Source organism: Mesoplodon mirus (assembly GCF_964341445.2).
Source record: "Mesoplodon mirus genome assembly, chromosome: 18".
In the NCBI taxonomy this organism is placed as follows: Eukaryota; Metazoa; Chordata; class Mammalia; order Artiodactyla; family Ziphiidae; genus Mesoplodon; species Mesoplodon mirus.
Genome location: NC_138994.1, coordinates 29,827,493 through 29,841,752, shown reverse-complemented (window position 1 = coordinate 29,841,752; position 14,260 = coordinate 29,827,493). Strand labels below are relative to the sequence as shown.

The 14,260-nt window shown below is 43.0% G+C and overlaps 1 protein-coding gene across 1 annotated transcript in view; it reads left to right on the top strand.

The window, feature by feature from the left end:
- The window catches only part of LOC309793385 (RAD52 motif-containing protein 1-like), a gene marked incomplete at both ends in the record, with an annotated part of 119,270 nt that extends 106,006 nt beyond the window's left edge, over window positions 1-13,264 (top strand). Inside the window, 6 exons of the mRNA XM_082603857.1 lie at window positions 7,848-7,970; window positions 8,347-8,515; window positions 9,473-9,571; window positions 11,222-11,317; window positions 12,774-12,848; window positions 13,254-13,264. Of these exons, the coding sequence (XP_082459983.1) occupies window positions 7,848-7,970; window positions 8,347-8,515; window positions 9,473-9,571; window positions 11,222-11,317; window positions 12,774-12,848; window positions 13,254-13,264 (573 nt within the window). The remainder of the gene's footprint in view (window positions 1-7,847; window positions 7,971-8,346; window positions 8,516-9,472; window positions 9,572-11,221; window positions 11,318-12,773; window positions 12,849-13,253) is intronic.
- Between the last annotated feature and the right edge of the window lie 996 nt (window positions 13,265-14,260).

Below are 14,260 nucleotides of genomic sequence, written 5' to 3'. Positions count from 1 at the left end.
GAAATCTTTTGCCTAGCTTTTAATTGGGTTGTTTTCTTACTGTTGAGTTTTGAGAATTCTTTATATATTTGGATACAAATCCTTTTTCAGGTATGTGATTTGCCGTTGGTTTTTTCTCAGTCTTTAGCTTGGCTTCGTATCCTTCTAACATAATAGTGTCTTTCAAAGAGGAAAAAGGTTTAATTTTGAGAAAGTCCAGTTCATAAATTGTTTTCTTTTTTATATTATACTAAGATGGGTAGATTTTAAAATAAGTTTCTGTTCTATAAAAGTGGTGAAAAGTAACTTAGTGATGGGAATGTCCTCATAAAGTTGACTTTGTGGAAGGTGCAAATGTTATTTTCTGGAAAGGTAGTACTAATTAATATACCTCTTAGTCTTGGGAACATCTAGGACTTTTGTTTAACCAAAGGATGCAATTGGTTGAGGTTTGTGAGGGTTTTCACACTTTTTAAAAAAATGATGATCACTAATGTGGTTAAATATGTATACTTTCATAATGCAGAACTATGTAGGAATTAGTCCTTAAGACTCTTCCAGGGTTAAAATAGTGGTATATTACATTCCCATTTGATGCTTTGGGGAGTGCCTGAGTTTGAGTTTCTGCTTCACTGGAACAGCATTAGAACTCTGAGTGTAGGTTCAGATTCAGTGTCATGGCTAAAAGCACGAGCTGCATCAGAATGTCTGCATTTGAATCCTGCCTTTTATTTACAGTGTAACTGTGGGTGAGTAACTTAACTTGTCTGTGCTTCAGTTTCCTTATCTGTTAGTGGGAATGATAATAATAACAACCACCTTGTAAGGTCATTATGAGGACTCAAGCAGATTACATAATATAGTCATTTCAACGGCCTCTGGCCCGCAGGAAGCATTCAGCAAATGGCTCTTGTTATTATTCTTATTATTATTGCTGAAATAGCTTTATGATAAAATTGTTTAAACAAATGTTTTGGAATATTTTCAAGAGTCAGAATAACCACATATCACACTAAGTCATTTCTCTCCCATGCCCACTTTTTTCTCTTTGCACTTGTTATTATTAATCAATACCTGTGACCAGTGTTTTTAATAATCATGTATATATATACACTGTTTTACAAGCCAGCTATCAGTTCATTCCATTTTTCACATCCTGTGAGGTACTAATCAGATATACACATATACATCAGTTCGCTTCAGCTGCCTGAAATATCAACCTAAATTGGCTTAAGCTGGAAAGAAATTTGAGTTAGGCTCACCTAACTGCAAAGTCAGGCACAGCTAGCTGGATTCAGGGCTCAAGTAAAGTCATCAGGACTCAGGTTCTCCCCACGAGTCAACTCTGCCTTTTCCTGTATGGACTTCAGTTGTCGGAACTGTATGTTAGAAACTTGGCTGTAGCATATTCACCCCCTGTAGCCTGTCAGCGTTTAGATTCAGCCGGAAAGAGCGCCTGTCTCTTTCCCAGAAGCCTCAGCAAAAGTCTCGTGATGTCTCATTGGCTCTTATGGGGTCACATGTCTGACCTGGAGCCAATCGCTGTTTGAGGCTGTGAGACTGGGATTGGCCAGTTCTGGTCACGTGTCACCCGTGGCTCTTTGGCGGAGTCGAGCCCACCGGAGCCACGCTGACTGAGAGGCGGGGAGAGGTACCTACTCTGAGGGACTTTGTGGGCTTTTATTACCAGAAAAAGGGCTGGACGCTGGCTGGTCAAACGACTAATGTGCTGTTAGGCTCTTTTTGTAGATCGGCAACGGATCACAGGGGTTAATGGATTTGAATTAGACCGGATTTGAATTAGAACCTTGGTTACTGATTCCAGCTTTTTTGTCTCCAGGAATGCCGTTCCCCACAGGGGCAGGAGTTTGCAGAAAGTTAGTGTTGTGTATTCTTTTGGTGAAAGTCGGATAATGTTTAACAGGAAGAGAAAGAGTCAAGGCAAATAGGGGTGGCCTTCTCAATGGGTGGACGTGGTGCTTCTTCCCACACTGGTGGGTTTAAGCGACTCAGCGCCCTTCTCTGGGCCTTTCTGTCCACGTGGCAGAGGCTGTACAAGACCCAGCTTGGTCAGTGTCTGTCCGCTACATGGCAGGGTTGCATGCTGTAGACACGGGTGTATCCGTGTATCCTGGGCAAGAGTGTTGGCTACATGGTGAGGTGTGTCTGGTGCTGGCGTCGTTTAGAGGTAGTTTCTAGATCTCTGTATTTTTTTTTTTTTTTTTTTTTTTCGTGATACGCGGGCCTCTCACTGTTGTGGCCTCTCCCGTTGCGGAGCACAGGCTCCGGACGCGCAGGCCCAGCAGCCATCGCTCACGGGCCCAGCCGCTCCGTGGCTTGTGGGATCTTCCCGGACCGGGGCACGAATCCGTGTCCCCTACATTGGCAGGCGGACTCTCAACCACTGCGCCACCAGGGAAGCCCTAGATCTCTGTATTTTTTATAGTCCATTTTAGTGTGGCTTGAGACATTGTCTCACTTTGACTTCGGCTGGCAGTTTCTATTTTATGTTTTTCAAGAAGACGCTTGAACTTCTTCAGGAGTATGTGTAGCCAGGTCATGCTGTTTTCTGAAGAACCAGAGAAGGCAGTTACCAGAGACCTGCCTTGTATGGAGAGCTACGCTACAGAAGTACCCGCAGTGAGGTTCAGGGAGACCGCAGTTAGAAATGAACTGTTGGGACCTGATTAATTGTGGTAGGCATCTTCATATCCAGTGCTGAGGTGGGCACCTGAGCCTACATATCAGAGACATTAACTCTTGAAATTAAGTCAGTTCCCCCCATAGCTCCCGGAGTTAGTAATTCTGTCCCTAATCTCTACTTCTGTGTTACTTTTATTGAGATATCCCTGGCTGATATGTTTGGTGATTAATGTTGATGGTAGGCTTTGTGATCTCCCCTCAGAGCCAGTTTTAGGGGTTAGCTTGTGTTTGTCAGTGATGTACAAGTACACTTGTTTCTCCAATGGCTATTGGAGAGCATAATCACTCTTATGATTGCATAATCATAACCATTATTATTTTACCGAGATGGTGAAAATGGGTGAAAATAATTCCTCTGTCAAGTAGATAAAGTAGTTACATAGCATGATATTTTATTTTCTAAAAATAGAGTGTTGTATGTTGAAATCTGTAAAGTGATTTCCACTTTGTATAAATTGAAAATATGGAATTTTAGTGAAATAACAATAGCTAACACTTACTGAGCACTCACTGTATGCCAGGCATTCTTTTAAGCACTTTACACGTATTATTTCGCTTAATTCTTAAGAGAAAATAAATAACCATAGGAGGTAGGTATTAGTTGTCTCCTTGCCATTTTAGAGGTGAGCAAGTTGAGATACTTGAGGCTAAGTCATTTGCTCCAGGTCACACAGCTGGTGAGTGACACAGTTGGTGAGTGACAGCTGGTGAGTTCTGAATGTAAGTCCTCTGGCTCCAAGCCTGTGCTTTGGATCACTATGCTGTGTTCTGTCCCTAGTAAAGATTTTAGCTCATGTGTTGTTAGTTTTTCTTTTCATTTTGCTTCTTTTTGTAATATTTTCTAGATGTGGGCTAGGAGTTTTATAGAGAAGATTTGCTAATTCTAGGACCTTTGGAATCCATGGATTTATCCATCTTCTGTTGCTGTTATTTGGCAAGCAAACACTCTATGCTTGTTTAGATCAGTAGGTGTCAACCAGGAATGATTTTGCCCCCCAGGGGACATTTGCTGATGTCTGGAGACAGACATCTTTAGTTGTCGTAAGTCAGGAGACGTGCTCCTGGCACCTAGTGGTCAGAGGCCAGGATGCTGCTGAAACATTTATGAAGCACAGGACAGCCTTCCGCAACAAAGAATTGTTCAGCCCAAAATGTCAATAGCATCAACTCTGGCCTATAGAATGAGTGACTGATGACCTTGTAATGCCATTCTGATCTCTAACGGGCAAAGTCACATTAGTAATGTAGAAATGATTACTTTTGATGTTTGTTTGATAATTGATTTCCCCAAATGAATGCATGTTTGTATAAGGGACATAAACAGCAACCATAACTTAAATATTGAAGTTCCCTTAAAGTAAACTGGGAATTATAGCCCACTGAGGGAGAGCTGAGGAAGTTTAAAGGGAGGCCATGTAATGCCTGAGGATACAATACTCTAAATATTTGTTGGATTACCTTGTGAATTACACAATTAGATTTCATTTTTTGTGTTGTATTAACTTGTCAAATGTATAAACATTTTAAATATCCTGTAATTTTTAAAACCGTGTTTTGGTATTTTTTTAATTAAAAATTTCATACTGAGAAAAGTGGAGAATCTTACATTGTACCCCGTGTATGTACCACCCATATTTAACAAATGCTAACAAATACTGAAGTCCATTTTGAGCTCTTTCTCATCCCATCCCTTAGGTGTTTCTACATTTTTTATTATACCAAACATCTCAAAAGTTGAAGGGGCCTGGAACTCTTCCGTTGTCTGTCGTCAGGCCTCACTCACTGCTGCTGCCTTTTGTCTGCCTGTCAGCTTCTCCCCTCATCTTTCACTGCAGTATATAGGCGGTAGAGGGCGGAGCCAGGTTGTCTTCTCAAAGCTGGAAAGGCCAGGCCGAGAGTGGATGCGTAGGCTGGAGGGAGGCGGGAGGACAATAAGTATGGGTTTCCCCCAATGACTGAAAGCAGAGCGTTCCCATGAAACCTTTCATAAGCCGAAGTGGCGTAAAGCGAAGAAGCAGTGACCATAGGACACATCTTGCTAACGGATGCACAAAATAAATTGAGCTAAAGTACAGAAGCTCAGTGACAGTTCAAAGCTATGGTGGCTTGATGCTGAGGTGCTGAGTGTGGTTCCCAGGAAGGAGCTGGGTGGTGCCCCTTGCACCCGCTTTTGCAGCGCACAGTGCGAATTGCCTCTGTACGGGCTGCTGCACAACACGTGCCGGGCACTGTTCTCATTTTCCCCCCTTTTTTGTGAAAATAGATACCTCTTTGGATTTCTTTTGGTTGGGAAAACAGGCGCTAACGTGGGTCTTTCTTAAAAGCGAAGTGGCATAAATTGAGCTTTGGAAGGATGGAGGAGACCTGTACCTTGGGGCCGTTTGGTGAGGTAGAAAGTGGGGAGAGTGAGCGAGGGTGGGAAGAGGCAAGAAGAGCAGTCTCGGAACCAACAGAGATGGTGGTGGGAGGTCTGCAAGCGTGGTCCGCCGGAGCAATGTTGTGACTGTCAGGTCAGAGGATCTTAGGTCTTCTTTGCCCAGGATTGCTGCTCCCTGCATTATGAGTGGTATAGCTCAGGAGCGGCTGCGCTTGAATTCTCAATCTCTATTACTTGGACTGCTTAGTGGTCTGTTATTAATGGCAATGCCTGCTTATCACCAGTTGTTCACAGGACTTCTACATGATAAGTTCCTTTTTTTTTTTTTTTTTTTTTGACCACACCATGCCGCCTGTGGGATCCTAGTTCCCCGACTAGGGATCAAACCCTCTCCCCGCCCCTTTCCGCCGTGGAGGAAGCGCGGAGTCCCAACCACTGCACTGCCCGATAGGTTCCTCCTTTATTTAAACACCTCCCATCATGCTCCATTGCTATGGAATAAAGCCCTCACTTCTTGTGGCATTGGAGGGCATTCTTAGCTCCTTTCCCACTTTCTCTGACACACCTGGAGTGTATCATGTGCTTTGTCTTGTCTTGGTGACTTCTTGTGCATTCTCTCTGATAAACTCCCCTGTGCTCTCCCTATCATCTCTTCACAGTGAACTTGTGTTCTTTTGAGGGCAGCTCATGCCTTTCGGCAGATGGAAGGTATTTCTTGCTATTTTTCATTTGTGCTTTGCCTGTCTTGCTAGAATCTGAGTTTCTTGAAAGCAGTGATGGCATGCTTCCTCTTTGCGTTTAGTGCTGCTAACACAGGGCCTGGCCTCAGGAAATGTTTGCTGAACTGAATTAATAGCCAGTTCGAACTTGCCCTTGAGCCAGTGTTTTGTACTGGTGGGAAAAATCCTACACGGTGTGGACTTTGATTCTGTGAAGTGTCAGTTACAGTATTGTAAGACGGAAGATAGGAGTCTGGGATAGGAAACAGTTTTGCACCTTCTGTTTTTTTTTTGTTTTTTTTTTGCGGTACGCGGGCCTCTCACTGTTGTGGCCTCTCCCGTTGCGCAGCACAGACTCCGGACGCGCAGGCACAGCAGCCATGGCTCATGGGCCCAGCCACTCTGCGGCATGTGGGATCTTCCTGAACCAGGACACAAACCCGTGTCCCCTGCAGCGGCAGGCGGACTCTCAAACACCCTGCCACCAGGGAAGCCCTAGATTTCTTTTGTTAATGCAGAGCCTTAGTTTACTACCCACACCCCCGATATTATTACCTCCTTTAATTATGTGTTCTTTGTAAATTTTAATTATTTATTTATTTGGTTGCACCGGGTCTTAGTTGCAGCAGGTTGGCTCCTTAGTTGCGGCTCAAGGGCTCCCCAGTTGCAGCAGGCAGGCTCCTTTAGTTGCGGCTCGCAGGTTCCTGAACTGTGGCATGTGAACTCTTAGTTGCAGCATGCATGTGAGACCTAGTTCCCTGACCAGGGATCGAACCCGGGCTCCCTGCATTGGGAGCACAGAGTCTGAACCACTGCACCAGCAGGGAAGTTCCAATTATGTGTTCCTTTATTCATTGGCATGTATACATAATTCTTATCTTTTTCCCCCTGTATTTTTATAAATACAGAAAAGTGAATAACATCTTAAAATAAAATGAAGGAAAGGCCTAATGTATCTGAGTTTTTCTCCGTAGCACGAAGGGAAATGTTTGCCAGCAAGAACTGTGGCAAGGTTATCCCAGATGTCAACTGTCTCTACTACCAGGGGCTCAGAGCCCTTCTGAAGCTTCCTAATTGTCCAGGACAGCTCCATTATGACTCACCGTACAGGGCCTAGCCTCTCATGCGACACTCAACATTTAAAAATTAGTCTTCATTTCTCCTTCCCAGCAGGCAGCTTCAGTTGGAGAAAGTAACTTCATTTTCTTATGTACTCGTTCATTCACTCAGTCAACAGACCATCACTCCTCTATTATATGCCAAGATCTATGCTTGCTTCTGGTAACAAGGAAAGAATAATATATGGTTCCTTCAAGCACTTAAGGAGCTCATAAACTAGTGACAGAGGAAGATGCACAAACCAATCAATAAAGAATTAACAATGCTTTGACTTTCTTTGTATTATTTGAATTTTTATGACTATATTTATATACTACACCCTGTTCAAAGTGGAAATAGATATTTAAGAAAGAACTAGTGATGTAAAAAATCCACAGTAATATGTAAGTTATTTAGAGAGTTAAGACTGGCAATATTTGCACTCTCCAAGAAGCTTGTTCATGCAGATGAACCCCTACTTCTTTTGGTTGCTTTATTTACATTTATAGAGGTATAGGTATTCCCTCTTCTAACAGGGGTTAGTAACTTGGGGAGGGGGTGCTACAGATTAAGGTCCTGATTCAGTGGCAGGTCCATCTTACCTCCTCTTCAGGTCATATTGTCAAGCAGGAGCTACAGGATGAGACGAGTAAAACAGTTCACTTCCTTTGCTTACCCCCAGCCCCATGATAGGGTTCTGCTGGGCTTCCTTGGTTGTTTTCATCATCACTTTCACCACCAGAGGTCAGGGAACCTTCCGGTTAATCAGGGGCCCTGGAAATGATGCAGAAAAGTACTGACTTAAAAATAATAAATAACATTTATTTAGGGCTGACTGTGAGCTCATTGCTTAAAATGTCCTACTTAATCTTCACAACCACTCTAGGAAATTGGTATTGATAAATCTCAGGTATATCCAAAACAAGTCTCTATGTAGGATTGTGATATTTTTAGGACTTTTATGTCTTTAGGTTCGTCTTGGCACCAGACATAAGGCGGTTCAACATAATACGCTGGCCCTAAACAGCTCCAGATGCCAAGAATTGGCAAATCACTACTTTGGTTTCAATGGGTGGTCAAAAAGGATCATCAAGGTGAAGTCTGTAGATTTTCTTTGACTCACCAGACTCCTTTCAACATTGAACTCCTAGACTTTAGAGAGAAGAATAGAACAGGGCTATGGGGAGGAGATGTGAGAGCCTTCCACATGGAAGTATGTGAGCATTGGCCTGCCACCTAGAATTAGTGATAATCTCAATGACTTGGATGGCGGTGTCCATAATTTTCGCCAGTATTTGTATGGTATATGATAAAAAATAGTTGTCCATATCTAGTCATTCATTTGCAAGTCCCAACTTGATTTTGAAGCTATTGCATACCTAAACTATTACCTGGGATTGCTGGAGTTTCGTTTTTATTTCTAACAACAGGATATTTTGAAGTCTAGCCTTTAATTCATAATCCTAACAGCTTCAGGATCTTTCTAACCTTGAAGAAAGGGGAAATGAAGCTATTGTGACACGAATTCAGAAGCAAAGCCTGAAGTTCTTCTGTGCTTTAGAGGTGGTGTTGCCCTCCCATGAGTGCAGGAGTCCCGGAGTTGTCATGGCTGAGGAACCTTTGCATAAGTTGGAGGAAGGTCTGTTTTCCAGTATGTTTGTGTATGGGGAGGTGAGGGAGTGGGATTTCTCTTTTTTCCTTTCTTTCTGAAACTCACCTTTTCAGACACATCATCGCTTTTCTAAGCCACTAAAGCCCTGGGCAGATTTTTTCTGCCTGACAATATAGGTTTTTATCTTAGGCAATACCTGACAGCACCTTAAACTTTAGAATTTGAGAACTGACCGCCTGCCAAGAAGCTTAGGAGGAAGGAAAATTAGTTAGTTTTTGTTGTGGTTGTTGTTAATAATTTGTTATGTGCTAAAATATTCCTTCAAATACAGATGTCTTCTGGCCTTCAGTTATCCCAAGAAAATCATTGTCTAAAGATTGAAATAAACTCTTGTGTAAATATTCAGTCCTTTGCCTCCTATAGAAGGGCCTGAGCAGAAAAAGTTAATGTAGATCCCTAGAAAGGGGATTCCGATTGGTACTGAGTTTTTTCCTAGAATCCATGGCACTTGGGCTTAGGGTTTTAACTCAGAGGCAGAGCTGTTAGTGAATGGAGTGGAGGAGGCTCCACCATCCACCTGAGTGGGTGATGGTTGAGGAGAGGCCAGATCATCTGCACTACCGCCAAATCTATGTCACTGTATGAATCCAGCCCTTTACGCACAGGAGAGCAGGGTCTGTAGCAGTGCAGCCTCAGCTTGTCCATTTGAAATCTGTGAGTAGTATGAGACTTGTGCACGTTCTTGGTTTCCATTTCCCATCGAGTGTTTTAGGAACCTCCAGAATAGATCTGAGCAGTCAAAATGTGCCATGCCAGGGTATACCTACAACAGAGACATTCACCCGTACCCCAGTGTTGTGCCTGCCCTTAATCACTAAGATAATGATCTAAGAATCACAGATGCATTTTTAGTTTTACACACATAACCTAGAAATCAGTTATTCAGACAGGCATTTTAAATTCATCTGTTTTGGTTGGATTTAGGGTCATTATCATTCCTTATGGAAAGGAAGGTAACCCAGAAGCTTGCTATTCAGAAGGCTATGACAGATGCATTCCAGAAACTGCTGATTGTGGCTTTAGGTAAGACCTTTTTGATTGTCCTTGAAGTACTTCAGTTTCAGTGAGCAAGTAAAGTTACTTGAAAAGTTAATTGGATGAAAATAATGGTTAGCGAAAACATTACATATTCTTTCATTCACCAGGTGCTTTCACAGCAGCAGTCTTAAATTTGTTCTTTGTGGCATTTATGAGAAAAATGACAGCAAATATTATTGTCCCCAGTGTTTAGATGTAGAGTGACTTGCCACAGTTCCTACAGAAAGCGTTTGATCCCGTTCTTCCCCAATTGCTTGCTTATCTTCCAGAATAGTGCAGTGATGATAAGCCTTGGGCACCTGCGTTTGAGTCCTAACTTCGTCTCTTAGATTTTGTTGTTGTCGTTGTTGTTGCAATTTTAGGTTTTTCTAGCCAGAGGCATTGGAAGGTATTTAATATCTCTAAGCTGCAATTTCTTTATCTGCAAATAGGACTAGTAATACAGCTTATCACCTAATGGAGGCTATTGTAAGAGTAAATGAGATGATGAATGTAAAAAGCTTAGAACTATGCCTGAAACATAGTAAGCAGAGAAAATATATTGACTATTATTATTATCGTTTTTTTCTTGTTGAAGAGTTTATCAGATGATGTTTTTGAAATCAGTTTAATTTCAGTTTTCATTTCTGATATATTGGGTGAATATGATTCTTATATAATAATTGGCTACGTCTTTGTGAGCCTTGAAAGTGGTCATGCTATTGAATAGTGTTGATTGTGTTCCCTATCGAGTTATACAGCAGTGAGAATGTCACAGGCTGTGCCCAAAGGAAACTTTATGATGAGTAGATTCCTGGAACAGAATTGCTCCCCTGCTTCACAGCCCTGCAGGCTTAGAGAAAATCCGAGCAAAGTTGTCAGAGACCTTATTTGCTTGTAAGAGTTGACCCTGGATTGGTCTTGGCCTTCCAGCCTGGGCAGTCCTTCCAGTGAAGTTTGACTTCCCTGGTCATCAGGCAGAATCTCCATCAGCTGTCAACTCTGGGTAACAACCTTTAAGAACGAAACTAAATGTCTGGGTTGTTTGTCCCTAATATGCCAAGGTATTCCTTATATGTACTCCAAACTCCTTAGACCAAAAAGCCTGGTGGCTCTAGCTTGCCTTGAGGAAAGCTGTATTGTCCAAAAGGTACATGGGCTAGTTTCTGCCAGTAGAGTGTTCAAATGCTGTCTCTCTCTGTCTCTGTCTCCAAAGCTTTGTTCATTGTATCTGGTAGAAGTTTGGTCCCAAGGAGTAGGCCCTGGCCTTGCTTCTAATATGAAGTATCTATTATAGTCCAGTGGTACCTCTCCAGGTTTGAACTCATTTTGACCCCCACCTAATGCCTTCCTATTTCATTGTATTGTGATTGAACATTTTTGTTTCCACAGCTTTTAATTTCTATGTCATTATTCCTTAGTTCTTATTTCTAAGATCATAAAGGTTTTTGAACCAAAGTTGATACTTCTTATATATTTTTTCACAACTAATTATGATAAAAACTGGAGTGTCAGATGAGGGAACTTCTAGGAAAATGCTCTTATTTTCTGCTTTTAGAAATCAAAAGAATGTCTAATTATTGGGTGCTACCATTGTATACAGGAAGTTTTAGAGCAAGAAAACTTCTGCATTGATCCTTGTTAACTTTATCTCAGAAATTGGTAAAACAGCCGTGGCATATAGACTCTGTGAAGAGGTCACAGATGCTAGAACCAAAGAGGAACTACAGGATTTAATTCAAGTATGTGTATGTGGAGATACAAACTCAAGGGGTACACAGCCAGTGTAGCCATAATTCAAAACAAGCAGCAGGATTTGGAAGACTTTGGCATGTCTACTCAGCTCTGTCTTCCTTAGGAAAATGTGAAACTCTGAAACTGCTTTTGAGGCAGGGAATTTCTAGGACTTTCCCAAGTCCCGAGCCTTGTCTCTGGCCCGTTATTTGAAGTTTGGAGAGCAGGATTGAGGGCCATCAGTGTACGTCTACAGTTGTGGACACAGGAGAAGACACAGGCCCTTTAGAACTCCCCTCAAATAGAATTGCAGGGATTTGGGAACAAAGTAACTATGGCCTTAAGTGTGATTATGCTACAGTGTTTTAAAACTATTCATGCCTTTCAAGTAAGGTATATTACCCAGATCTCAGCATCTCATATATATCTTGTGTTAAATATTTTGCCGAAGCACCTTTCTGTAAACCAATTATATGGATGCCTCGAATTAGGGATTAAGTTGTCAACGTAATTTCTAAAAGAAAACATTAATGTACTGTATATAGGATTTTTATTAAAAAGGAGCAAAAAATGTGTTTCATGTCATTGAGAGCTTATTTTGGGGCTAGTTTTCTGATGATTTAACTCACCCCAACGTTGCAGAGTTTGTTTTGAAGGGAAGAAAGTAGAGAAAGAAAAGGTGGTTATGTTCTGAAAAATGTAGAAATTTTGAAAGTTTTTCCTGTACAAAATAATTATTTTAATTCAATTGAAATCAGTCAAGGAAACTTCAAACGTATCCATGTTTGGACATTAAGAAGTCTAGCTTCCTGTGAAATGTGAGAGGAAAGGACTCCGTATTGATAGTAAAGATTTCGGAAAACTGATTGTAACAACAGATCCATTCCTAAATGAGGCCAATCTTGGAATCAGTTCCATTGAGAAACCATTATGTGCCAGGCACTGGAAATAAGATGAAGCTCCTTCTCTCTTGGAGTTTAGGTGTTACAGGTGTACCAGACAATTAAAAAGGACTAAAATTAAATAGATTATGAAAAGGACTGTGAAGAAAGTAAACTGGGTGCTAGTTACAGTATTTGGAGAAAACTACTTCACATGCTGACTTTAACATTCTAAGTGTCTTCTCCATGTCTGCACACAGGGTAGACCTCTGAAAAGTGACACAGTAGTTTTTTCTAGATTAATGGTTCTGTTGAGACAAGGTGGGATGGGGGAAGTTTTCCCATGCTAATATAAAGGGCCATTCGCTTGGTTTTAGACACTCTTTCCCAGAATGAATTGCTCACTTGCCCCAAACCCCTCCTACAGAAGTTCTGGAGTCATCACTGATTCAGTGGTAACCTCTGATGACAGAGTGGTGAATTAATAATGAGACGTGAATACTGAGAGTTTGGAGGAAATGGCAACATTTTAGAATAATTGTAAGGTGTGTTCCCCTCCCGCCACCCTGACTGGTGCTCATTTTGCAGGTCAGCTACTTGTCAGCCCTGTAGCCAAAGGGAGGAAGAATGTCTCTCAGACTTCAGCTTCGAGGAGGAAGAGTTCAGATGCCAGAACTGGACTAGCACTTTTGAATTTCCCAGAATGCCACATCCTGTGGTTTCCTCGGGAAGCTCTGCATCCTTCCCAACCCCCCTCCACCCCTGGGCTGCTGGAGTTTGGGGCCACTGGGGTCTGCAGCCCAAATCCCGCCTCATTGTTTGGGGCCTGGGAGGGCAGGGCGGGGTTGGGAAGGGGGCCCAGCAGGAGGTAATTGTCTCCTTTGCAAGGGGAAGGGTGGCTTGTGCCCTGGGGACTCTGGGAAAAAGGCTCACTCTGGTGGCGTGCATTGGATCTCCGCGGGAGCCTAATAAAGGTGGAGTAAATACAGATGTCATAAATAACGGGTGGGACGTTAGGTGAGGGAGGGACACGTGGTTGCTAACGGTTGCTAACCGTGAGCCCTGTGTTGCAGCGCTGGCATAACGGTTCAGTTCAGCTCTGAAGGAGGATGTGGCTCTGGCTTCTCGCTGGCCTGGGTCGCTGTGCCTGGGAGCCGCCACATGTTATGTCCTGGCTGTGCCTCTGTGTTGCTGCTGCACCCCACGGCTCCTCCTCACATGGCAATGACTGTGGCTTCTAGTCCAGGCAGTTCAGCCTCCGGAGTGGGCCCTGAGCCGCGTCCAGGTGACCCCCTAACCCCCGCGCCTGACCGAGACTTGGTCTTCATACACCTCAGACAGCCCTCCCAAATTGCCCCTTGCCCTTACACCCCTGGAAGAAGCCGGGGGCTTTAATTACTTGACGTCCTCGTCTCCAGTCCAGATGTTGGCCCTGCCTCATCAGGAGTTGAGTGAGACTGAGGCTCCATACCCGGACACGGATTCCGTTGTAGAGCTGCCTATAGGGCCAGATCAGTTTGCTGTTCCACATCAGTATCTGAATAACGAGCAAATCCAACATCAAAAGCTCCCAGAGGCGGTTCCAGTGCTAGAGTGGGATCAGAATCAGCCCTTGGTTCTGCCTCCTCGACACAAAAGTAAGACTAAACACATAGGTCTAGATCAGGCTGAAGGTCACCAATCATTTGAAATACTTGTTCCACCTCTAGGTAGTAAGAGCTCAAAAACAATGAGCTTTATTGTTTCACCCCCAAACCTGAAGAAAGATCTAGTTCAGCATCGACGGCTTGCCAAAGTTGTTGTTGGAACTATAGGCCAATTTGAAAAAAAACACTCAGTGTCTAGAACAACAGTTGCAGGGTGATTATTTACATCCAAGTATGGAGGCCTTTTATCCTGAGGAGAGCATACCTAGGGATTTTCTGGGAAGCCCAGATGAACTTCCAGAGCCCCATGAGGAAGCTGAAATGTCTGCATCCCAGCAGGGGGCGCAAACTCGTCATCCAGAGCTCACTGAGGAGTCTGAGTCTTTACCTCATCAAGAGGCCCCTGCTCAGCATCCACAGACCCCTGAGGACGT